The 27,427-nt window shown below is 39.8% G+C and overlaps 1 protein-coding gene across 2 annotated transcripts in view; it reads left to right on the forward strand.

Annotated features, from left to right (window-relative positions):
* Positions 1-27,427, forward strand: part of USP6NL (USP6 N-terminal like) — a gene marked incomplete at both ends in the record, with an annotated part of 90,594 nt that overhangs the window by 46,422 nt on the left and 16,745 nt on the right. For both annotated transcript variants that reach the window (XM_080717160.1, XM_080717161.1), the window contains 8 exons: positions 5,057-5,137; positions 10,536-10,643; positions 17,478-17,587; positions 19,625-19,673; positions 21,345-21,465; positions 24,936-25,030; positions 25,676-25,741; positions 25,835-25,934. In XM_080717160.1, the coding sequence (XP_080573286.1) occupies positions 5,057-5,137; positions 10,536-10,643; positions 17,478-17,587; positions 19,625-19,673; positions 21,345-21,465; positions 24,936-25,030; positions 25,676-25,741; positions 25,835-25,934 (730 nt within the window). The remainder of the gene's footprint in view (positions 1-5,056; positions 5,138-10,535; positions 10,644-17,477; positions 17,588-19,624; positions 19,674-21,344; positions 21,466-24,935; positions 25,031-25,675; positions 25,742-25,834; positions 25,935-27,427) is intronic.

A 27,427-nucleotide genomic window follows, 5' to 3' on the forward strand; every position in this document is an offset into this window, starting at 1 on the left:
TTTTTTTTCCTTGTCAGTACTGGGGGTTGAACCCAGGAGCATTTTGCCTCCAAGCTACATCCCCAGCCCTAAGTTTTGGCTTTTTAAAAGTGGCATGAGACTCACAGAAAGCAGTCCAAGGCCAGAAACTTCTTAGTTTATCAGATCCTCCTCCCTCTGCCCCAATTTTTTATTTTTATTTTTTTATTTTGAATTAAGTCCACGTATTCTATTGTAACAGTCCACTCCTAGTGGTCAAGGCCTGTCATTTTAGGTGACCAGTAAACAATGTCCCTTTTCTTTTTTTAAATTCAACAAACTCAATGAAAATGATAGCCTTGCTGAAGTCTGCAGCCTTTACAAAGCATAAACCTAAAGCACACATTCCTTTTCATTTGGGAAGACTGATAAACTAATGTTAATCAAGTGATCATGGCTTCAGTTCTAGCTTTGCAGATACGTTATTTCACATAAGAGCTCCCTGTTTAAAATAGGGATAATAATCCTCTCTCATAAGAGGATTAATATTGGTATATACAAAGTACTTTGGATTCCCCCACAAGGCATTTAAACAAATGATCAAACACATTTATTATATTTACTGTATAGAGAATAATACTAATAATGGATTATATTGGTTTTTGAGCTTATTGATGTTTTTAATAAGGAAGAAAGAATATGTAAAACTGAATTTTTATAGATTCATCAATTCCTTCATGTAGAACAGTATTTTGCATGATGTATAAAATATCAGAGCCTATTATTTATTTAAAAACAATAATCTTAATTTTGCATGGTTTGAAATCTTACTTCAAATCTATGACCAGTAGACTCTCGTGTCCAGGTGCTCTGTAAAAAGACCCAGTCCCTCCTGCACTTGTGCTCTCCTGACCTCTCCTGGCAGAATCTCGGCATGATGACTCCTTTCAACTTAATTCAAGCATCCTAATCGAATGAGATGAAAAGAAACACATGGTCAGAGATGAGAGAAAACAATTTTTTATTACTCTCTCACTTTAAATAATATAGAACACTTCTCTTAGCCAAGATATTTTGCCTTTGTGGACACTGACTGGCTATTGTACAATTTAGCTAAGTTCTAACAGTAACCAGAGGTAGCTTAGACCCACAGGTTACGGGCGCAGTCTCCCAAGACTGCCCTGACAACAGACCAAATCAGAAGGCCCAGGTTTTCACCTCCTGTTATATACATAGAAATACTGTTTTGATTCACTACTGGCCATTTCTATATTTTAGTGATCAAACTGATATCAAAATTAATATTTGGATTCTTCTCTGTTTATATTTTCCCATTCCTCCACCTTTGAAGCACAGTGCTGTTAGCTACTTCATCGTCTTGTTCAGTTGCCTTTTCATATGCAAGTTCTATTTAACTAAAAATGTTTCTTTAAATTTTCTTATGTAACGACTACTCTCCAGGTGATAAGATTAAAGGATGAGCATGGTATGGCCTTTGGTCAGGGAGTTCATATTAAAGGACGAGCATGGTGTGCCTTTGGTCAGGGAGTTCATACGTTAACACTGGTGATGTGACTTGAGCATTTAGGCATCTAGAACCTAGGCATTCAGTACTGCAGTGATGCTGATGATAGTAATGATTTTCATTTTGTAGATGAGACAACTAAGGCACAGAAGAATTAATAATTTTTCCCAGTGAAACAGATTGGAAGGAACAAAACTCAGATTTGAATCCAAGCCAGTGGGTCCTTAGTCCATGCTAGTGAATGCTGAGGGAACAGCGAATTTTGCTTCAAACATGGAGGCATTTGGGAGAGGTTCCAGACTCGAATGTTTGTCCTGGATCCTGAGAAAGGTGCATAGGGTTTTGCCAAATGATGGCACAGAAGAGTATCCCAGGCAGATGAATAGTAAAGATTGGTCAAAGAGACACACTGTGTTGGGAATGACAAATAATGTAGGATAAGAGCAGCAGCCCGTGAAACGTGAAGGTGAGCCAGACTGTTGGGATCATCAGGATGCTCTGTTAAGAGCTTTGAACTTCACTCATGGATAACGAGTGGCCTTGGAAGGCTTTTACATTGGGCATGCGTTTGAAAAGTTACGGTAGCAGTTGGAAGCCAGCTGAAGACAGGGATATCACTAAGGAGCCGTTGCTCTCATCCAAAACCAGTGGTTACTTGAACAGCAGAGAACAGGATGGAAACAGAGGTAGAAAGCGGGACCAGAAAGTGTAGTTTGGGAGTGGGAAGTAAGATAACAGGGAGACGCAAAGTGACTTTAAGGCTCTAATTTGGTTGACTTAGTGCGCAGAGATGTTGTCGATTTATGTCAAGGAACAGAGGAAGCATTGTGGATATGCAGACTCTTCAGTACCTATTGGACTTGGAGCTCTTTTCTTGGTGGTTTTGAGTCTATGGAAAGTTGTTTCTTATCTTATTTTTTATGGCAGTGAAGTTCATGTTTGTCACATACATTTTCAGTTTTGTCTTCAAGTACTTAGCTTCAGCATGTTTAGCAAGAGAGTATATTTTATCCATAAATTATAGATTCGTGAGTAGGGGAAAGGACTTCCATGTGCATTCAGTTCTGGTACAGTTGAACTGAACATTATGGTGTTAACGTTTAGACTTGATTAAACTACTGATGTATAATTTAAAAATCCTTTGGCCTGGGAGCTTTTCAATTGTAGAACTTTTTTCCCCTTAATGTAGGGGAAGAAGAGCATACATAATGGTTCTTGAAATTCTATGTGTGTTTTGTCCTTGCAGTATAAAAATGTATATGTAGCATGTAAAATAATCTCTTTCTATACAGTAAGCATTAGAATACAAAAGTGTGTCTTTAAAAACAGAATGACTACTTACTAAAGTGATTCCTTGATAATTCAGTCATAAAAATGAAAGATCGCATGAGACCCGCTAGATCGCAGCAGGGTTGTTCCTGGCAAAGTTATTTGTTATTATACTCTGGTGTGAATGATTTGGTATTTTCCCATTGGTGGGAAGAAGGATTATGCTTTGAAGAAGTCAAGAGAGGAAGCGCAGAAGAATAAAAATACCACACCGCAACGTAGATCAGTCTAGGTTTCACAGCAGGCCCTTCCTTAAAGCCACATTAGCGGAATCATTAATTAGATTCTAGTGCCCTACTGAGTTTTAAAATTAAACATATTCCAGGAACCATCTGCAACATTTTATCACTAATAATACAGTGAAGACTATGCTTAACCTTTTGAAAAATGGGAATTAATAACAGTATCTTTTGCTAACAAGGGTCATCTTTTATTATAAAAATTCATAATTTTTTTATTTTTACATGGAACATATTGAAAATGGACACCAAGCACAATCAACTTTTAAAAAGTTAAAAAGTAGCCGGGCGTGGTGGCGCACGCTTGTAATCCCCGCGCTTGGGAGGCAGAGACAGGAGGATCGCGCAGGTTCGAAGCCAGCCGCGCGCGTTGGCTTAGGAGACCCTGTTTCCAAATAAAAATGTAAAAATAGGTCTGGGAGTGTAGCCCAGAGGTAGAAGGGCTTCCAGGAACCCCAGTACCACACACACACACACAAAAAAAAAAGTTAAAAAGTAGGGCTAGGATTATAGCTCACTGGTAGAGCACTTGCCTAGCATGCCCAAGGCCCTGGGTTCAATCCCCAGCAGCACCAGGAAAAAAGTAATTGAAAGGCTTTAAAAATATACCTAAAAATAAAAATCTATAAAAATATTCTCACTGATGAGAGTTTTCCTAAATTCCGGATCGGGGGGAGGTATTTTGTGCTTCTTTTAGATCTAAAAATATTGGTGGTGGGTGTGTGCCATCTGCCAACATATAATGCCTGCCTCTTTGAGGCTGGATTAAAGCTAAATATATAATGCCTGTTTGAGGCTGGATTAAAGCAGTGCGTAGGAGCCACGGCCTGTGTCCAGGAAGAGGACAAGGTGGAGCTAGGAATGAACGTGGTGGCTCCGAGTGCAGGTCCCCAAGCCACGCTCCCGTCTGAACCCCTCTCTGCCCTCCTCGGTCTGCCCCTGAAGCCCATGTGGCTCTTGCTTGCTGTACCATGGATATGATCGTACCCTGCATAGGTCACCAGCACCCTTGAGCGTAAGATGTGTCCCCAGAACCGTTTTCTTCCCATTGCTCTTTGTTCATACACTTATTACGATCTCAGGCCCTTTCTTCCTGGAAGCCAAAGAACTGAAGAGCAAGCATGTTTGTCCTGCCTGCCCCATTCCCTAGCTTGTCCCACATCTCAATTTCATGTAAATACAAGATCCATGCCCACTGCGGCAGCCTCATCTCCTGATACTTCCTTATTCAAAGTCCTCTGGAACTGCCCTCAGTCCTCTACAATGCTGAACCATCTCAGAAGTACATGTATTGCCGTCTGCCTAGAGCAGTCTTTACATGGCACTTCATAAAACCCAGATTTCCTTTCTGTTCTTTGCTTCTGGCTCATTTCCCCTCACACCCAGGTGGACTTGACTGCCCCCCCTGTGACCTTGCCCTTGACTTTCCCACCACAGCCCTGTGTCTTTCCAAGCCAGCCCCTCCCAGGTGTATGCATCCCCTTAGGGCAACAGCTGTGACTTATCTTTGTATACACTTTTTAGGTCTAGTTATATAGTAATTGTATCATAAATAAATGAAAAAGTAAATAACCACTTCTCCTTTAAGAACCCAACTCGGTCATTGCCAACATTAATATGCCAGGGTGCAGGAGAATGAGAAAGGAAGGAATTGAGTTCTGAAGTTGTGTTTTGGTTCCTTGATAAAAGATATTTCAAGATGTTTTTAAATTTTCTTTTTGCAATATTTGTGGATACACAAGATTGTCCGTGGTTAGCTTTAAATGGTTGAAAAATATATGCTGTCCCCTCCCTATGTTGAGCTTAAGTGGAGTCTGGCCTATGGCTCTGCCTGTGGACACCATCAGCACAGCGCGCATCCTCTCCAACTCATAAAAGTCAGATGGACGTTGGTTTTCACAGCGCTCCTTTTATAATAACATTTTCTTTCATTGTTTTAGTTTTGTAATTTGTAAGCAAAGAAGCCTCCAACAAAGAGTAACAATTAACTTCAATTTTATTTTAGCAAAAGGCCCTGGAAATTGAAAGGACTGTCAAATGGCTGAAAATGCTAAAAGGATGGGAAAAATACAAGAACACTGAGAAGGTAACGTCAAATAATGTTGTTTCTGTATGAAGCCATATCAGCTCAATGTGTATTTTTCTTCTGCGAGGATCAGCTTCATGTGAAGTTGTGACGCTCGTGCTCATTTCTGCACACTTGGCTCCGTTTAGCAGAACGTCTCACCTAAGGAGTCTCATGTAGTAGGTGGCAGGGTATCCGAGTCAGGCCGACTTCACCGGCCTTGTGGCTTTTAGGCGTGAGTGTTAGGCATGGCCGGTCCAGCTGTGCAGTTACGCCGCCTGCGACTCAGTTTCCTCCCTGCCTCCTGCAGTGCCAGCTTCCTCCTGGGGTTGGCTTGGCTTTGCCTTCCGAATCGCTGCGGCAGGCCCAGCCCCGCAGCCACCTGTCACCTTGCCACGGCCAGCCGCTGCCTTCCCCAAGTGCCAGCGTCTCCTCTTCCAGAAATTCTAGCACAACACCCCCATTACACCTTTTGCCCTGCATTAAATTTGTGCTGTTTTAAACCAATTAAACAAAAATACACACATCCATTAAAAACACTACCAGCCTTGTGAGAAAAGTCTTTAAATAGTGGAAAGGTGTCAGGTTCATGGTGCTAGGAGTTGTCCAAAGTTCTGATTTTTGCTTCAAAGGTCAAATGCTATCAGTGGCCACAAATGCATTTATTTTTTCTCATCAAACGACAGTTTCTATTTATTTTGAGAAAATGTCTGCCAAATACCCAATCTGAGCAGCCGTGTGGTGTGGCTCGTCTTTGTTCTTTCCAGTAATGAGTTTCTGTGAATAAAAGTAGTCGGTTGGGCACACATTGTCACTCAGGCGCTCCTGGGTGCTTCTTCCTGAAGTGAGCTCCATACCTGAGTAGCGAGGGCGCCGGGTGCACTTCCATCACTCGGAGCTGAGATTCAGCCACAGGAAAGCGTCTCACTGCCTCGCCAAGGGCCTCCTGAAGTGGGCCCACCTGTTTCTCAGTGGAGAGAAGCACCGCGCCTCCCAGGACACACTCTCGGTGCCTCGCGGGTCTCACCAGTGCCCTGCTGCCAGTGCAGATGTCAGCACAGTAAGATGGGAGATAGGCCTGGCGCAGTGGCGGCGCTGGAATCCCAGCACATGGGAGGCTGAGACAGGAGGATTGCAGATTGGAGGTCAACTTCAGCAACTTAGTGAAGCCCTCATCAACTTAGGAAGACCCTCTTTCAAAATAAAAAATAAAGCCGGGCATGGTGGCACACACTTGTAATCCCAAGTGTAATTTGGGAGGCTGAGACAGGAGGATTGTGGTTCGCAGACAGCCTCAGCTACTTAGTGAGTCTCTTTGCAACTCAGTGAGACCCTGTTTCAAAATAAAGAATTAAAAATAGGACAGGGGATATAGCTCAGAGGCCGAATACCCCTGGGTTCCATCCCCAGACCCGCAAAAATAAATAAATAAATAAATAAATAAAAATTAAAAAGGGCTGGTGAGGGGCTAGCTCAGAGGTAGAATGCCTCTGGGTTTGATCTTCAGTAAAACACACAAACACATACACACTAATTTATTCATGTAAGAAAAATGGTTTTGATTTTATAACCGTGTTTTTTGAACCACTGACATCTCAAGCCTCCGTTTCTTCATCTGTAAAGTGGGGATAATTTCAAAAGGGTGAAGATTTTTTTTTTTTGGGGGGGTGGTACTGGGGGTGGAACCCAGAGGCTTTCTGCCTCCGGGCTATACTCCCATACTTTTTAAATATTTTATTTGGAAACAGGGTCTCACTAAGTTGCAGAAAGCCTCACTAAGTAGCTGAGGCTGGCTTCGAACACATGCGATCCTCCTGTCTCAGCCTCCCAAGTGTGGGGATTACAAGCGTGCGCCACCACGCCTGGCTAAAAGGGTGAAGATTTAACGGGTAAATGCAGGGGAAGTGCTTAGCATTGTATCTTGCGTATAATAAGCATGCACTAAATGTTAAACATCAAGAGAGTTTTTTGAAGGCTGTTGGACAAGAAAATTTTCGAAGGATAGCCGGACGTGGTGGTGCATTTGGGAGGCTGAGACAGGAGGATTGTGGTTCAGGAACAGCCTCAGCTACTTAGGTAGGTCCTTTGCAACTCCGTGAGACCCTTTTTTCAAAATAAAGAAAAAATAGGGATGAGGGTGTAGCTTGGAGGTAGAAAGCCCCTGGGTTCCATCCCCAGTGCCGCAAAAAAACCCAAAAACAAACAAAAACAAAAAACAACATTTTTTTTAAGGAAAAAAGAAGAAATTTTCCATAGTCCTAAAGAGAAGCATAACTGAATTAACTGTTAGGCTTTTGACTATTTCTTCACACTTTTTTTCTAGATAACACCCCTCTCCCTTTTGTGTTATAATACATCTGCATTTGCCAACAATTCCAGAAAGCGTCACTTCCCTGGGTTCTTGTGGGTATTCATGGAAGCAGCGTAGCCCACAGGTTAAGAGAAACTCGAGCCAGGCTGCCCTGGTCAAACCTCGGTGTTGCCGCTCAGCAGCGGCATGGCCCGAGGTCAGTTCACTTTCCCTGCCGCAGTGCTCTCCTCTGTAACCTGGGCCGTCATGGAGCCCGCCTCTTAGGGTCGTTGTGAGGTTAGGTAAGTTACTGTTGTAAAGCACTTAGGCTAGTGCCTGACAGGACGGCGCCTTTGTTTAGAGTTGGGAAAACCAGAGCCAAAGGTAAGCAGAGTTTCTTTATTAACATGCAGTGTAACTTTTAAGAGGTAACCGTAAATTTTGTGAAACTCACTTAACTATGGAAATCTTTGGGTCATGGGCTCCTCACAGGGCTAATGTCATTTTAATTTTTGAGAATCCTAAATATCCTTATTTTAAAGTCAGACTGTTGTATTATTTTAGTTTACTCGAGAGTGAGTGCATTTTGGATGGTTGATTTTAGCTGTTCTGGCACTGAATTTAGAACTCAAGATATTTTTTAAGAGGCAGCAGTTCAGAGTGGGAGATAAAGTGCAAACACCTGTGCTCTTGTTAATAGTACACTGTCTCAGATGAGCTGAGGGCCTACAGCCACTTACCTTGTATCCTTGTGGAAAGATCGCTCCAGTGGTAATTTACAGGATGAATCTCCACTCACTGAACCTACACTTTAGTTTCACATTCAGGCTAATAAAATATTTATAGAAGTACGTGTCTTTATGTTCTTCTCTAGTACACATATATCTATGAAAGTACGCAGAACTCTAAAAATGAGCAATTCTACTAGGCTATTATTCTGACAGCAACTCTGGCTAATGCGACTCCCATTAAAAGAGATTTTAACAGAACTATTTCTTTGATGTATAATTTTAAGGCACTCTCCCATAACTATAATGCCACAATCACTTGATGATATATATGGTCCAATTTGGTGTGAAACAGAATGTACCTTCTAAGAGGATTACTGCTTTCAGTTCATACCTTGTTTTAAATTGCACTGAAGTAAAAGAAGCATGGGTTTTTCATTTCTTCCCAGCGAAGGCATATTTTCTTTCCACAGATCCCTTACTTACATAGTAATACAGAGAAGTTCTAAAAATACATCGAAGTAAAGATTTAGAAGGTCCAGATCTGACGGAGAGCCTTTGGATTTTTAATTTTAAAGAACTTCCATTAGGGTTCGGATTCTGTGTGTGTTATCAGAGTCACTGCCTCCCTGTGGGTGGTGTACTTTATTTTAAAAATATTATCTACTCAGTGAAATTATTTCTGTCCAGCGAAGGTTGTGATTTAACTGGCCATGATGCTGTGTCTCAGCTCTATCACAGCAGAGTTCCTGCTGCAGATGCTCATATTTCTTTGCTGGTCAAATCACCGAATGGACCTTTGAGACTGTATTAGCCAATATTCTATCTAACTGGCCAGGAAATGGAGGGAAATTATTTTTAAATAGTTGTCTGAAGGTCAAACTTGTTAGTAACAAAAGAGATTTTATGTCCAGACTGAAACTCCTCAATTATTCTACGTTTATATTACTCCTTCCTTTTGGAGTTGGCCCAAAAGGTTTAGAAAACCAAGCCGGGCGTGGCAGCGCACGCTTGCAATTCTGGGAGGCCGAGAAAGGAGGATCGCATTTCACGGCCAGCCTCAGCTACTTAGTGAGGACCTTGCAACTCAGTGAGACCCTGCTTCAAAATAAAGAATAAAAAATAGGGCAGGGGCTGTGGCTTGAAGGTAGAATGCTCCTGGGTTCAACCCAGTACCACGCACACACACACACAAAAAAAAAAAAAAAAAAAAAGAAGAAGAAGAAGAAGAAGAAGAAGAAGAAGAAGAAGAAAGAAAACCCGTTCAGTATGCCACACCTCTATAGTAGTAGGTATACTATTACTATACCTCTGAAGAGGTATTGTAGTACTGAAAGCACAAAATTGACTTAGAAACATAAAGCATAGTGTTGGTTCATAGTAGACAATCAAAGTGTTAGTGTATTATTATTATTATTGTTACAATTTGGCTAATCATTATCATCATCCCTATTCAATCTCTCCTTCCTGGTACATCCATATGTTCCTTTCAATAATGAGTTTATTGCCATTTTCTCTAAAGAGATCTTTCCCAGCCCCCATAGATAGAATTCATCCTTTGCTTCCTCCATATCTCTCGTGCCTTCTCAAGGTGAGAGCCATGTCAGACAAATTTTAACTCAACTTGAGGAACAATGCAATTATGAAATGATGAGGAAAAGTATATTGAATTTGAATATTCTTAGGGCAATAGGAATGCACTTTTCAAAGTCCCAGGGAGTTGATGAGATGGATGATTTATGCCTCGTTTCACTAAAAAAAAGGCAGGCCTTGATGGTGATTCTTCACTGATTTTGTCTAATCGAATAGGTTCAATACCAAAGTTCTTCTTGAAGAAATATCAAGAGAAGACCCACGAGGGAGGAAAGGAATAGGTGTGAGTGTGTATGTGAGCGCACATGCAGGAGAGGGAGAGACAGAGACTGACGACTGTCAGTCAGGCAAGAGACAGATGGAAGCCACGAGAGGCAGAGAGGGCAGAGGGCTGTCTCAGCACTTGGCGAGGAGACTGCATCCGCAGCCTGCGATTGGGAACACCTTCTGGGTGTATTGGGGAAGGAAGAAAGCATCTAGTGAGGGAATGTGTAAATAAGATGTTCAAAATCTACCAGAGAGCCTCGACTCTGCTCTCTCCTCTTCAGAGACACTTTCGTGGTGGTGTAGCCATGTGATACACTGAGCGTTCTCGGCAGTTTTTGCTTACTCTTTCCTCTGTCTTTGTCTCCCTCTTAGGATCTGAAAAAGAGAGATGACAGAATCTAAATGTATTAATGATTAAAATGTATCAATTGTTATGAAGTCTCTGATAATAAGAGACTAACAAATATTAATTCCATTGATGAAGGGACTGGTCTCAGCCTTTGTCATTTTATAACTTCCAGTTGCTTTTTCTTTCAATAAGTTTCAGAGAAGAATTTACAAAGGAATCCCTCTGCAGCTCCGAGGTGAAGTCTGGGCTCTGCTTCTTGAGATCCCTAAAATGAAGGAAGAGACGAGAGACCTTTATAATGTGAGTGGCCAAACTGTGGCTTTGAAATTAAAAAGTAAAATCATTTCTCTTAGCTGTCAAGTTGATAAAGGTAGCCATATCATTACTTGAAGTTATATTAAAATTATATAGGGTGTTAGAGGCTTTTTATTTATTCTCTTGATTGTAATCTTATTTCAAACAAATACTTGAGTAAAAGCATTATTATCTGTAGCAACCAGTGAGTATCAGGTCCTCTTCAAACATATAAATGGTCAGAGTGCTTGAAATGATCCATCAGCTTTAAGGCATTTTCATAGAGATAACTGACTAACAACTAATTATAGTATCAGTAAAAGGGTTTAAAGTGCCATTTGTAGAGTTTGTCTAATATCTGCCTCTGCTTGATTCTTCTAAGGCTGAAAAAAGAATTGTTCAAAAGATCGTTGTGGCACCTCTAAATTTATTATTTATTAATAAAAAGTTAATTTTTGAGCAATAATTTTTTAAAAATTGGACAATGCAATTGAGTGATCAGCTTTTTAAATTGGGCAATGTAACAACATTTCTCTTCGCCATCTCAGCTTTATCCTTTTTTTGCTCCTTTTGAAAGGAGCAAAAAAAATTACATGTTAAGAATCTTGGACCCAGAGATTTTCCAATATATTTCTTAGAAAATGTATATAAAAATTGCAAAGTTTTTGGTCTAATTTCGAGTTCTTTTTATCTATCCTGAGTTGACTCTTTTACAGGTCGAGACATAGGGATCTAATTTAATTCTTCTATTTATAAATATCCAGTTTTCCCATCGTCATTTGTTGAAAAAGGCTGTCTTTTTTCCAGCATATGTTTCTGACTTCTTTGTCAAAAACAACTGGCTAAGCCGAGCATGGTGGCGAACGCTTATAATTCCAGCATTCGGGAGGCTGAGGCAGGAGGATCACAGTTTGTGGACAGCCTCAGCTACTTAGTGAGGCCCTTTGCAACTCAGTGAGACCCTGTTTCAAAATGCCCCTGAGTTCCATCCCCAGTACCAAGTGTGTGTGGGGGGGAACTGGCTGTAGTTTGAGGATCTATGTGTTCAAACCGTGCTGTTCTTGTTACAATAGCTCTACAGTATAATTTGAAGTCAGGTATTGTGATGCCTCCCAGTACTTGGGAGGCTCGCAGTTCTCGAACAGCCTCAGCTACTTAGTGAGGCCCTCTTCAACTTAGACTCTGTTTCAAAATAAAGAATTAAAAAATAGGGTTGGGAGTGTAGCTCAGAGGTAGAATGCCTCTGTCTTCATCCCCCTACTACCAAAAAATAAATAAATAAACAAAAAGCTTTGCCACCTGTTTCTCAGAAAACTATATAAACAACATTAAAAAGCGAAAACAAGACTCTCAATCAAAAGTGAGGAATTGAATTGGACACTTCTCAACAGAAGAATGGCTAGAGCCAGGCATGGTGGCCCATACTTGTAATCCCAGCATTCGGGAGGCTGAGACAGGAGAATCCGGGTTCACGGCCAGCTGCAGCTTCCCTTAGTGAGGCCCTCTGCAACTCCGTGAGACTCTGTTTCAAAATAAAGAATAAAAGAGCCGGGTGTGGTGGTGCACACTTGTAATCCCCACGCTTGGGAGGCAGAGACAGGAGGATCGTGCAGGTTCGAAGCCAGCCTCACTGGCTTAAGAGACCCTGTCTCCAAATAAAAATATTAAATAGGTCTGGGAGTGTAGCCCGGAGGTAGAAGGGTTTTCTGGAACCCCAGTACCACCAAAAAAAGAAATAAAAATAAAAATAAATAATAAAAATTAGGGCTGGGGTGTATCTTGGAGGTAGAAGGCTCCTGGGTTCCGTCCCCAGTACCACACACACACACACACACACACACACACACACACACACACTCTCCAATAAACACATGAAAAAAAAGTTCAATATCATTAGCAATCAAAGAAATATAAATAAAAACCACACTGAAGCTGGGCATGGGGGCCCGCACCTGTGATCCCAGTATTTGGGAGGCTGAGAGGACTGCAGGTTTGATACTGGCCTCAGCAATTTAGTGAGATACTCAGAACTAAGTGGGATGCCGTTTCAAAATGAAAAATAACAAAAAAAGACTGGAGTGAGAGCTAGGAGGTAGAAAGTACCCCAAATCAATCAATCACCAGTCAAATTCAAGTTGGAGGGAGAGAAAAAGATTGATTGTAACTTGGAATTTCATACTACAGATTTGTTTATTGTTGTTGTTTTGTGGTAATGGGGATTAAACCCAGGGGCATTCTACCTCTGAGCCACACCCCCAGCCCAATTTTTTAATCTTTATTTTGAAACAGGGTCTCACTAAGTTGCAGAGGATCTCACTAAGTAGCTGAGGTTGGCGTCAAACCTGTAATCCTCCTGTCTCAACCTCTCAGTTACTGGGACCACAAGTGTGAACCACTATGCCTGACTTACTATAGTATTTTTTAAAAATACTGTACCTACTTTATCTTGAGGAAAGATGACCTTATTCAAAAAAAATTTTTTCCCCTGCAGTACTGTGGATTGAACCCAGGGACATTCTACCTCCAAGCTTCACCCCCAGCCCTATTTTATATTCTTTATTTTGAAATAAGGTCTCACTAAATGACTGAGGTTAGCCACGAACCTGTGATCCTTCTGTCTCAGCCTTTCAAGTACTGGGATTACAAGCGTATGCCACCATGCCTGGCTCTCAAGAATTTTTGTATGTAGATATTAACTAAGTGTGCTACATGAACTGCCTCATTTAATTCTTAAAGTTAGCTGGGATAGTGGCACACACCTATAATCCCAGCTGCTCAGGATTTTGAGGCTTAAAGAATTGTAAATTCAAGGCAATCCTGGACAACTTAGACTCTGTCTCAAAAAATGAAAAGGGGCTGAGGTTGTAGCTCAGTGGGAGAGTGTTCCTGGGTTCAATCCCCAGTACTCCCGGGAAGATTTTACTATTTATTATCATTGTTATTTTCATTTTATAGATGAGGAAACTGAGCTTAGGAGGATTAAATTACTTCTTACTCTGGGATTAGCAGAGGCCAAGGTAGGGTTTAAAGTCGAGGCTGTTGTGGTTTATGAGCCTGTGCTCTTATCTCTTGCTTTTTTTCTCTTTTAATTGTATCTCATCTGTATGTATCTCTCATGTCTAGCAGTGTACCTTACAGATGGTAGAAGGTCAGTTTGTGGGTAACAAGCTCATTATAGCCTTAGCCTGGTTTGGTAGTCTGGTAGGCAAGGCTCACAGAGATGCTCCTAACTTTTTATCTAAATGCCTTCTCTTGTACTTCTGCCTTAGGTTTATGGGTTCATTACATCCCATTTTTAAAAAATAAAATGTTTATCCTTATGTTACAATAATATTCATAGATCTCAAACCACCCAGTGGTAGAAACTGTGCTTGATTTACTATATTCTGTACATTTGCTTATAAATATTTTAAGACATAAATAACATTTCTTTTTTAATTTTTTTATTGTGCATTTTAGTCATACATCTTAATGGGGTATAAGATGGTAGAGGCATACGTGCACACGTCACTCATTCCCAAGTCCCACCCCACTCCCTCCCCCTTCCCTCCTTCTCATGTTTGGCTTAGTGATTTGATATGTTTGTGAATGTACATCATGTACCTTAGTAGGGAATATCCCTCTTCCCCCTTCCCATCACCCCCCGTTAGGGAATTTCCCTCTTCCATCCCATCATCCCCAATTAGGCCGCCTGTTTGCTCATCTGCAGCTTCTCCTCCTTCTAGAGTTCCTCCTATGGCCCATTTTCTCCCCAGCTTCCACATATTAGGGAGAGCACCTGATTTCTTAACTTTTTGTGACTAATCTCACTTCCATTCATTTCCTTGTAAATGACGTAATTTTGTTCTTTATAGCTGAGTACAATTCGACATATCCCACAATTTTGTCACCCATTCATCTGTTGATGGACATCTTGCTGGTTCCATAGTTTGGCAGTTGTGAATTGTGTGACTATGAACATAGATACGCATGCATTAGTTTGGTAGTTTGTTTTCCATTCTTTTGGATAGATACCCAGAAGTGGTATTGCTAACCTGTTATTTTTAATCTACTTAACTGGGCTTTGCTTCTGTCATGAGGCCTTTTTTGTTTTTTTAATGAGGGAATCTTTCTGTCCTTGAGAGAAGCTAATATCAGAGATGTGTCTGGGTCTTCTTTGTTCCAACTAAGTTTTATTTTAAGGCATTTTTATATTATGTCTTGTCAAACATTTTCTTCCTGTGTTTTGACATCTTGTCTTTAACTAGGAGTCCTGTAGAATAATAATAGAAACCTCTGTTTGCCCATTGCCTTTAAAAGAAGAGATAATAAAATAACCAACTATGCACAGACTTATTTTTAAATTAAAATTTGGTATTCTGTACCAATTTTTATAAAAAATAACATAATATGTTAGTGGTTTTAATCCTGTTTTCTGAATATCTTCATCTGTCTTCAGAACTTTGGGAACATACTGTGGTCGTGTTTCTGGTTGTATTCCAGCCAGTGCTGGGTGGCCCTGGCCTCCCTCATGCTGGGGAGCATAGTACCACGGAACCACACCCCAACCCACTCTCATGTAAAAAGTTACAGAAGGTGTGCTTCTTTGAGTTCCCACCTTAAAACACAAAAATACATTTACTCACAAAACACAGCATGTATACAACATGTGCATGCCAGATGCACATACATTCTACACTTACCCAGAAAGCCCGTATTCCACTTTTAACTTGTCAGGAACTAAATTTTTATATGAATTTATTGGAATTGATTTTAGCAGATATCTATTTCCAGTAGATGGTAAAGGAATCAATATAGCATGTAAACATAGATGTTTATTTATACTTAAGCATGGTTAAGGTCAAATTAATATAAATTTCAATCTCCCATTTGGTTAAACGTGGGACATTAAACATACTCATAATTTAATTCCCGTTTCCTCTGAAGTGCCATTAAGTTGACAGCAAAGGTTTTAAAAAGGCAAGCCTACATGGGATAAGAAAATGGGAGAGGAGATGGCAGTTGCCAGTTTGGGGAAGCCACCACGGAGACAGGCAGTTAATAAACTCAGACACCTGAGAGAGCTGGATCTGGGCTGGCGTTGTGATGTGGAGAAGCACCAGGATCGCTGTTTAGAGTTTCCAGAAGGCATGGTCGTTGCCAGCTGCGGCACCTCTGGAAGCATGGGCGAGGCTGAGCACAGAAGTGGCAGACAGTCTGTTCCAGAAGCAGTTAGGACCCCGCAGACGCTGCTGGGGGCAGGCGGCTCCACAGGAGCAGAGGCACAGAAGTCCTGACGTCTGGACAGTGCAGCCCCCAGGACATTGCAGCCAGTTGTTTGTCTTTCTCACAGGAGGCAGGACGACCCTTCCCTGGGAAACATGACCAACATGAGAGAATAAAGCAAAGATACTGACTTCCATAGGCAACCGCCTGGCCAGGTCTCCACAGTGAAGACCACTGCTGTGACCCCACCCGGCACACATCTTTTATTAGTGTCTTATTTTTAGATAAAAACAGACAACAAGTATTGCTTTTCCTCTGAGGAAAAGGGCTAACGTGAAAGAAAAACAGAAGCAAGTGGGAAGAGAAGTTTGTAAGAAACTATAGAGCGAAAAGAAAACTTTAAAAAATATTGTTAATATCTTCAGAGAAATAAGTAGATATTACATCCATAAAACAAGTATAGGAGGTCATAATAAGGAATATTTGAAGACAACAGAGAGCAATTGGAAATAACAATTGAGGAAATTTTGTAGAAAATAAAATTTAAAGACAGAGATGGAAATAATAGAGAAAATATAAGAAAGTTAGGTAATAGCCTAGAAAATCCTATAATAATCAGAGTTCCAGAAAGAGGAAATGGGGGCAGGGGAAAGAGGATGAGGAATTGACAAGGAAATTATTGAAGACAGTCTCAGAGCTGAGAGGTGTGAGTGTGAGTTTTTAAGATTGAAGATTGAAAGTATCCACCAAGTGCCACCTCTGCGTAAAACAGACCCAAATCAAGTAGAGAGGAGAAATTGGGAACATGGGGAGAGCACCTTCCACCAGATAGCAGTGAGGGAAGAATTCAAGTGGCAGCATGGGAGGCCAGAGGACCACGAAGGATTCCTGAGCTGCCGAAGAGTTCATCAAGAGCTTAGGATCATCAGCATTTAGGTTTCAGAAACTATTCTCCATACAATTACAGGAGCCATCAGAGGACGGAATTCTCAGACCAAGGAAGTAAACCCAGGAGACAGGGACGCAAGACCAGAACTAAGCAAAGGGTAGCCTGAGCCCAGAGCCGGCAGTAACCCGAGCCGAGCCCCCACACAGGAGCGGGCCAGGCCCACTCTGAGGGAGGCCTTCAGGGGACAGAGTCAGTGCAGTGCTGTTCTATGGAACATCCCCAGGAGAGAGAGAGATAATTTGTAGTGAGTTTGGGATCAGATTAGGTACACATATGTAGAAAATGAAGCGGATTGAGTAGCAGGCAGTGATTAGCTCCAAGGAAGACCAAAGTACTGTGCTAGAAAGATAAAGAAATCTCAGTGAGTGGACTGCGCGGTTCAGTCCTGCATAGCTTTCTGTGCATTAGTAATACCAAAGCTCAGAACTTCCCCATCCTCAATTAAAATCTAACTGTATTGACAGGATGGGAGGGAAGAGGGAGGGCGTGGGAGGTGACTCGGGGCCACAGAGGGGAGGGAACGTTTCCTTGTGTACCTTTCAGACCGCTTTGATTTTTATAACTGAGAATGATTGACCTAAAATTAAGAAGAAAGGTTTTTAATGGGATTTATTTTACTAGTGATCATAGACTTTCAATAAATGGTTTTCATAAAATGTATTTTCTTCCTCCTTTTTCTTCTTCAGAAATTAAAACAGAGAGCACGGGGTTGTTCACCTGATATCAGACAAATAGACCTTGATGTCAACCGCACGTTTAGGGACCATATTATGTTTAGAGACAGATATGGTGTTAAGTAAGTAAAGTTTAATACTACAAAATGTCAATAACATTTATAAATAGTCTTTATCAAGTAAAATGTGATCATGTATAGCCCCAAATTTTTATTGAGATCCTAAAAGTTTATGCTTTTTTGGTCATTTGAGTCTATTTTATATGAAACTTAGCATCTAATTTATCTTAAAATTTTTGCTCTTTTACATAATAGGTGCTGTAAAATTGGGGAACAATCATTTTTATAATCTGAAGATTGTCCGGAATATAATAGATATTTTATTAAAAGTAGAAAAGAATGAGAGACTGTGTTTTTAAGAACTGTTGGTGATAAATATATCTATAACCTCATCTCATGTAGAAATAAAATGTAAAAAAAATGAAAATGAAGGAAAATAAATGAAAAATTAGTGAACCTAGTATAATAGGGCATCAGGACTAGACCTTGGCGTATCGTCACCATGGCAATTTGTGGATGAAAAGTACAGTGTCAGTCAGGGTCCAGCCAGTGAAGCAGAAACCAGAGACGGTACACATTCCAAGATTGGTTTGTCCAGTGGTGGGGGCTAAGTAAGTCCAAAAGCCACAAAGCAGATGGCAGGTGGGACCAGGTAGACCTCTCGGGCATAAACTGAAGCTGTTGTCCCTAGGATAATCACTCCTACTTAAATTCATCAGAGTAAGGATTTTAGTCGTATCTACAAAATATCTGCACAGCAACACCTAGATTAGTGTTTGAATAATAGAGAACTATGCCTCGCCAAGTTGACAGACAAGCCAACCTTTAGTCTGCCTTTGTGAACGTGGTGCTCACCCACATCTCCTTAAACCATTCTTATTTCCAGGTGAGACAGTAGCAAAGTCATTCTTCTGTGTAAATGACACTGCTGTTCCAGTTACAATTGAGAAAGTACTAACCCTCTCCCCAAAAGTGGATGCCACTTCTGCTTCAATATCTTAAATTTAAGTACCATGATATAAGGTTAACTATCAATAATAAATCTTATATTAGATGATAAAAGAAAGAAGAAAAATGTGTTTGTACAAACGTATTCCTATCAAAGTAAGGAAAAGAAGTACTTGTAACAGTTACAGTCATCTCTACAACTGGGCATGTCATTGTAGCTGGTATTTATAGCTTCCTTCTTGCACTAACCATTCCACATTTTGTTTGCCCTCAGCAAGTTCCTGGTTGTCATTCTTTCCCTGTTAGGGTGACTCAGATCTTCATTTCTAGAGAATCTGGACCATGAGCAGTCCTACCTGGATTGGGTCATAGTTCATTGACTTTAATCTCAGGACTTGACAATGCTAAGAAATGTCCTAAATGTTCTCTCGTGTTTCAGACACACTCCTTTATGTATAGCAACCCATTTTCCCGTGGTAATCAGGCTCTGTCACCCTCTTTTGCCTGTTGAGGAGTAGGAGCTCAACGTGGCAGTTGTGGCTTCCAGCTTGATGAAAACCTGTTTTTCTCTTGGGGAACGCACTCCTCCTTTTGAAGCTAAGATCTCTGGATCCACAGAACCTGTGGTTGCAGAGACCAGAAGCTGAAACTGAGCAGAAACTGAGCAGTGAATCATCCAGGCCACTTCTATTTCCACTCTGGCTCCCAAACACTGAATCCTGGCTTTGGAAAAATAACACCTTATATTTATTGGAGGCTGACGGAAAGCTTGACCAGCTTTCTGGAGAGTACTGCTCCAGCCCTCCCAGCTATTACACTTAGCTGGTACTGTCACTGAGTCTTCCAAAGGCCATGCTATCATTCTGTTAAGCCAGTGGTGTCTATTGGTATGATTTCAGAGCAGAATAGTTCAGTGAAAGAGAGCAACAAATGTAAGAAATTTTTTGGTAAAAGTTCTATCAGAATGAATGTTATGTAGTCTTAACTTTAGGGTGTTTAGAGTACTGTTTGAATTTGAGTTTGGGATAATTTATTTCAATAGTAATCTTATCTGGATTATCTGTTTTCAGTCAACTATTTTTCTTCAGTTTGTAATTTTAAAAGAATGTGAAGTAACTGTCTTGTGGTAAACGTAAATTTTTATTTCTCTAGGCAACAATCCTTATTCCATGTTCTTGCTGCATATTCTATTTATAATACGGTAAGTTGTAACATACCTGCCAGCTTGGAGTTGTATTCTAGAAACTGGAGGTTTCTTTTGGCATCCCTACCTCGCAAGGCCAAAAGGTGCACTGCTTCCTCCCAGAGCCAGTTGGTCCTCACTGTCTTTCATTGCTGTGGCTCCTTTATGGTTCCCTTGGGAACCCCAGGTTCTTAGGACACAGCTGATTTGAAAGTGGAAAAACCTAGATATGGCCTCAGTATGCCAGTGAACCTCATTTTTATCCCTCCCTACAGACTGTTTTGTTCTGTTAACATTTTGAAGTGTTTATTACTTTTAAGCAGATAGGACTGGGAATGGGCAGAGGACAGGAATTGGTGGCTAGATTAACTTTTCCTTGATTTGGTAGTTCTTTATTACTGCAAATAGGTAGCCTTTCAGTTTCACATTTTATGTATTAGGTGTAGTCCAGTAGGAGTAAACGAAAACTAAATCCTTTAGTAATAAACATACTGCTCTAAAGGCGTTTACTGTTCTGGGGAGAGAAGATAATTTGGGGAAAGACAATGCCTAATGTAGGTATAAAATCAACACGTTGAGCAGGTTTTGGAGAGGGCAAGCTTCAGTCCTTGGGATGTAGAAGTTCTGTTCTTACTAAACCCTTTATGTTTTAAGAGCGGAAATTCACCCAAACTAGAGAAGGTTAAAAAGGGATTTATTAGCCAGGCGTGGTGGCGCACGCTTGTAATCCCAGCATTCGGGAGGCTGAGACCGGAGGATCGCTACTTAGTGAGGCCCTCCACAACATAGTGAGACCCTGTTTCAAACATGAAGAATAAAAAATGGGGCAGAGGGTATAGCTCGGAGGTCGAATGCCCCTGGGTTCCATCCCCAAACCCACCAAAAAAAAGGAGGGGGGGATTTATTAAAGGAAATTCTCATAGAAGTAAAGCAGTAGCTAGGCCTTGTGGGAATTGGACCTGGAAAGTGGTAGACATTTGGTGAGAGCTATACATTTTCTTTCCCACTCTGGAGCCCCAGATTGTCTCTGATGATCTCTGCAAACCACTTATCCCACTCTCTAGATGGGGTCCTTCACTTATTTCCTGGTTATTTCAGGCTAAAATTTCACCCAAAGACTCAAAGTGGCTATAATGTTCAACTATTGAACCCAATGTGACTATAATCTCTAGCTTTGTACAGATTTCCTAGAGAGAGTAGAGTGTGATTAATCAGTGCAACCAATTAACTAGTCCCCTTGGACCACAGCTTCACCTGATCCCTCAGCTATGGTTCCTGTGGTATAAACGTGAATCCCTACGGCCACACCAAGGCACAGACTACTGAGAGAGAGGGTGTAGGGTGGGTGGGCATCCCCCAAATATCTACTTCAGTGTACAGAAATATACAGGAAATAGATGGGAATTGCAGAAGGAGAGAATTCGCATTTGAGCAAAGAAGAAGAATCGTAGGCTGAAAATCATAGGTAAAATAGAATAGTAACAGTTTTGAAAGATGGTATAACAGTGTCAGAAGATGGTTTTTTTAAGAAAATAAGCCCAGACTTTGTATATAGTTACTCTTGAGCACTGTTTCATTATTTTATACTAGTTGGCACAATGCTGTGAAGTTTATAATACTTACCTCTAGATTTGCCTGCTAAGTAAGCATGTTCCAACTCCTTATGTCTGTGTGCCCATTTGCTCTTAGGAAGTCGGGTACTGTCAGGGGATGAGCCAGATCACAGCTCTCCTTCTCATGTATATGAATGAGGAAGACGCCTTCTGGGCCCTGGTCAAACTCTTCTCAGGCCCCAAACATGCCATGCATGGTAAGAAAACTCCGTACGTTATTATAAACAATAAACAAGAGAGGGGGAAAGGCAAATAGAAACAAAAAGGTGTTTGATAGAAGGAAGTACAACAAACTGAATGACCAAAGCTTATTTCAGTTAGTATTTGTTACTACTTTCCTCTTTCATTTTTCTTTATTCAACTTTTATAAGTTTTTCTGATCACATTGATTTTTCTTTGTCATTTCCCCAAAGTGTGTTATTGGCATTTAAAAATTATTTTCTTACTTTCTTTCGTTCAAAAGAAGCTAGTGTAGGTTCAGAGGAATTTAGGAAAAGTCATATTATTGGTAAAAATAAAAGATGCCTTTTGATCCAAAATTTTAAGATAGTCATTATTGAAGAGATGTTTCCTTTGACTGGATATAATGGACAAATGACACTTAGGCGTTTACAGGAAAGGGACATGGTAACTAAATGGTTCCATATTCCAAAGGCAGCGTTTAGTTCTTCCGGCCATACATTTGGCTCCATTTTAAGTAAAAAGCTGATAACATGTTTTGGGTACTTGATTATTTAATATTTCAAAACAGGCATAATTTTTGGTTCTCAAATTAGCCTATTGTTTTTAGTAACCTTTCCAAATAATTGCCAAGCATAAATATCAAACTTGATTTGAGAGTTTGGATCGCAACTTGTCCATTGAAGGCAAAATTGTTTCTCTGATGCATCTATATGGTAATATCAGATTTAAAATTTTTAATTCTTAAGAATGGATCATCTAGCTGGGTGTGGTGGCTCACGCTTGTAATCCCAGCATTCTGGAGGCTGAGACCGGAGGATCATGGTTTTTTAAGAGCCTCAACTACTTAGTGAGGCCCTTTACAACTCAGTGAGACCCGGTTTCAGAATGAAGCATAAAAAATAGGGCAGGGGGTGTAGCTCAGAGGTCGAATGCCCCTGGGTTCCATCCCCAAACCCATAAAAAAAAAAAAGAATGGATCATCTAAGTTTATTCTGTATATTTATGTGGCATGTAATGAGGAACCTGCCACATAAAGTACTATTTAAGTATTTTCAAAATTATGTATGGCATGTGAGGGAGGTGAGGGATATGTGAGTGTGTGTGCATGCATGTGCGTTCATGTATGTGTGCGCGCATGTGCATGTGTGTGCACGCATATACACATGTGTATGCACATGTGTGTGTATTTTACTTTTGTCAGTCTCTTATAGTTCTTTGCCAATTATTTTAACAAATTTTTATCTGCATGGTAACAATATCTGGGCTCCAAAAGCAAGATATATTATTGTAATGAGTTACCATCCAACAGGCAGGATCATCTTCAAAGACATCTAAGAAAAAGAACTCTTCCTTCTCTGTCTTTATTTTGCTTTTCTGTGCAATGATGTTGCTGATTTGTCTTGAAGAGTTAACAGTGTTACAACTTGATGGTCCAATTTTAGAAAACAGTAATTTCTTTTAAATCTATTTGTTAGCTTCAACAATTACCACCACCAATTTAATCTATAAAGCAATATTCTATTCAAACATGTTGCACTTGCACGTACAGTGCAATATAGGTCATTATTATGGGTGAGTTTGTACTTAGGGACACTTGTTTCTGTGTCTGCCTGTGAAGTTTCATAACTAGAGGTCACCGCTGCTCTTGTCGTATATGAAAGTAGTATCACTTGTAAACATATGGAATGGAAGCTGGGGCTGGAAGAGATGAGATCTAAACTATCAGCCCTGGGACAGCACCGAAAAGTGATGAAGTGTTGGATACCTTAGCATCCCCGGCTGTTATTACGGAAATGCGTTGACTTTTTAAAAAATCAGACTTTTCTTGGAAATTTCCCAACTCTCATTTCTGACAAATTGACCATGAAAGTGGCACTGATAGTTATAGATTTTTAATGAAATCATGTTTCTGGAAAATATTACTAAGGGAGGAACAGAATCTCAATCTCTCTCTGTCAATCTCTCTCTGTCAATCTCTCTCTGTCAATCATCTCTCTCTCTCTCTCTCTCTCTCTCTCTCTCTCTCTCTCTCTCTCTCTCTCCCCTCTCCTATCTCTCTCTTTTCTCTTTGCCTCTCTCTCTCTCCTCTCTTCTCTCCTCTCCTGTCTTCTCTTCCTCTCTCTCTCTCTCTCTCTCTCTCTCTCTCTCTCTCTCTCTCTCTCTCCTCTCTCTCTCTCTCTCTCTCTCTCTCTCACTTTACACACACCCTTGAAAACAGAGTTCTTAGTTAAGAAAGAATCCTGCCCAGATTGTAAAGCACTGTTTCCCCAAAGTGCATTCCTCCAGCTTTTGAAAGAACATAGTTTCTTTTTTTTTTTTTAAATTTGTTCTGGGGGAGGAAAATAAATGGACTTCCAGATCAGTCTGGGAGATTGAGTTAAGTAAGCAATAAAATAAGTTTTATTATATCTAAAAGAAGCTGGGCATGGTGATGCATGCTTGTAATCCCAGCATTCGGGAGGCTGAGACCCAGAGGATCACAGTTCGCAGACAACCTCGGCTACTTAGGCCCTCTGCAACTCAATAACACCCAGTTTCAAAAAAAAAAAAAGATAAAAAATATGTCAGGGGGTGTAGCTTGGAGGTCGAATGCCCCTGGGTTCCATCCCCAGACCCGCATAAATAGATAAATAAATAAATAAATAAACAAATAAATGTTAAAAGACATTAATAGACTGATATGCACTGTGAATTCCCAAGAAGAAGAGTATACTTAACAATATTTTCTCTAGGTTCCTGTTTGAAAACAGAACATCTATTAACATCTTTCAAAGTTGCATAGAAACCAGTTTGGAAAATACTAATGTGGAGAAGTCCATTGAGTATATGTTCTTACCAATGGATCATATAATTCTGGAAGGAAATTTGTAAATAAATAGATATAAAGTTCAAGGAGTTAAATACACAAATTAATAGTAACTTTCCATTAATCACCTCTCATAAATTTTGTTATATTTTATAATCAGGATAAAATATGATTTTTGATGTTTTAGCTGATATTAGATATAGCTTATAGAAAGAATTAAGAAGTGATACAACTTTAAAATCATGAAACTGATGAAGTTGTTAGAGTAAACTTCAAAAAGTAGTAAAGTGTTTATGTACTGCATTAACAGTAAAACTAACAAGTAATCAATATTATAACAACCTATAAAATATTTAGTCATTTAAGGTAACAGCTCAAGACCTTAAAAGAATATGTAACCTTGACACATGGCTTTAGTTTCTATTATTCTTAGTATCTTAGTTTTCTTTTAAATTCAGAACTATTCTATCTTCTTTAATAATTTTATAAAAATATAGACAATCTTTAGCAAACGCATTCTAGCTAAAAGTTTCATTACCAAACTTTCCTTGGTAGAGAGAAAAAATATTTTGGTAATTGGATTTTTTTTTATTTTTGACAGTTACATATGAAAGAAATATGTTGCATTTTAATTTTTTATATTGTTTGTGAAGTATTATTTTTATGTTTGTATTCTAGGCTTTTTTGTCCAAGGTTTTCCTAAACTCTTGAGGTTTCAAGAACATCATGAAAAAATACTGAATAAATTTCTGTCCAAGCTTAAGCAACATTTGGTAGGTAGATGTGATACTGACTTATACCCACCTACACTATGAAGGAAGCTGCAATAATGGCATTCAGTCTTTGGTCCTAGTTACCTTATTAATTTATAGTATCATTGATTTTATTTGTTACGCAGTTTTAATTCCCAGTTGAAGAACAATTAGATTTGTAAAATTTAGTATTGATGGTCTACCACAGACCTAATTCGTAGATTCAGACTTCTTCTATGAAGCTGATAAATGCAAACAAAGTTTCAAAAAGATGAGTGATTTCTTAACTATTTTTTAGGGTTTTGTGCAAAAAGCATTTTAAGAGTCTTATAGACTTGTTCCTTATGAACCATATATGTGCTTTACTGTAAAATAGAGTATCTTAGGCAGACAAAGATAGCTGACTCTAAAATATAATAATAAAAATCTAAATGTATTATAATGCTATCATGAAGAATTTATTCTTGGGGTAATTTTGAGAAGTAAAATTTGGGGAAGAAATAGTAAAAATAGAAGAAAATAGAAACGATGACAAAGATTTATACTGAGATGGTTTTACATTTAGCCTGACAATTACCTCCAACAGCCTTCCTACCTTTTACTGTTGTTATATTGTCATATTTTGTTTTCTACGATCCAGAATTTGTCAGATCTTTGTTTTTTCAGGATTCTCAAGAAATATACACAAGTTTTTACACAATGAAGTGGTTTTTTCAATGTTTCCTTGATCGTGTAAGTAATTTATCTGCAAAACTCAATAAAAAAATTATAAAGTGAAGTTTAACTGTTAACCTTAATTCTGCTTTGTTTTGCTTTTAATTCTAGACTCCCTTTACACTAAACCTCAGGATATGGGACATTTACATCTTTGAAGGAGAACGAGTTCTCACTGCTATGTCTTACACAATCTTAAAATTACACAAAAGTAAGAAATGTTTAAATATTTCATAAAAAGTGAGGGGTTTAACTCTAATGTCTCCACTCCTACTCTATTTCACATTCTTGTCTTTTAGTAGTGGTTTAAACATTTCTTGAAAATCAGTGGGAAAATTATCTTCATTGGTAATTAATTTTCATTGGTTCTTTCTCATGACTAGAAGCTTACTCCATTGCAAGGCGGTAAGCTTATTACATTGCACCGTCTTTGATTCTTTTCTCCTTATATCACTTTTATTTTTATACCTAAGCAGTAGAATGCAATTTGTTGATTTCAGTAATAATATTATTCTTAAGTGTTCATTTCCACTGAGACCCCATATAATTTTCATCAGTTTGAATCTCAAGTTTGTAATAGAATATATATATAGATAGATAGATAGAGAGAGAGAGAGAGAGAATGAATATGAATGAATGCAAGCAAAAATAAATCAGATAACTAATAAACCATTAGTTAAGGGTGCTATAGAGAAGTGTGTGGTATGTGTGTGTGTGTGTGTGTGTGTGTGTGTGTGTGTGTTACCGAGGATTGAACCTAGGGGCATTCTACCTCTGAGCTGCACCCTCTGTCCTATTTTATTTATTATTTATTATTTATTTATTTATTTATTCATTTATTTATTTATTGGTGGTATTGGGGTTCCTGGAAGCCCTTCTACCTCTGGGCTACACTCCCAGAACTATTTTATACTTTTTTATTTTTGGAAACAGGGTCTTCTAAGCCAGTGCAGCTGGCTTCGAACCTGCATGATCCTCCTGTCTCCGCCTCCCAAGCGCGGGGATTACCAGCGTGTGCCACCACGCTCGGCTATTTATTCATTTTTTATTTTGAAACGGGTTCTCACTAGGTTGATGAGTCTTACTACTTGCTGAGGCTGTCCTTGAACCTGCAACCCTCCTGTCTCAGCCTTCTAAATACTGTGCTTACAGGCATGCATCACCACACTCAACGGGAGAGAACATTTCTATTAATCTTCATTAAGTTGTAGATGGGGAACTTGCAAGTCTGTCTGCTGCACAGTATCATTGCCTTTGTGACAAAAACAGGCCGTGTCTACAGTTACGTAAAATCAATCAAAAAAATTTTTTTTTCACCCAGTACTGAGGATTGAACCCCAGGGACATTCTACCTCCCCAGGGACATTCTACCTCCAAGCATGTGCCACCACACCTAGCAAGATTGTTGGTTTTTTTTTTCCCCCCTCGGGTCTGGGGATGGAACCCAGGGGCATTCGACCTCTGAGCTACACCCCCTGCCCTATTTTTTATTCTTTATTTTGAAACCGGGTCTCACTGAGTTGCAGAGGGCCTCATTAAGTAGCTGAGGCTGTCCACGAACCGCGATTCTCTGGTCTTAGTCTCCTGAATGCTGGGATTACAAACGTATGCCACCACGCCCGGCTGCAGATTGTTTTTAAAAACAGAAAAAACCAGCCGGGCGTGGTGGCACACACTTGTAATCCCCGCGCTTGGGAGGCAGAG

The sequence above is a fragment of the Muscardinus avellanarius genome, assembly GCF_963383645.1.
Source record: "Muscardinus avellanarius genome assembly, chromosome: 20".
NCBI classification, from domain to species: Eukaryota; Metazoa; Chordata; class Mammalia; order Rodentia; family Gliridae; genus Muscardinus; species Muscardinus avellanarius.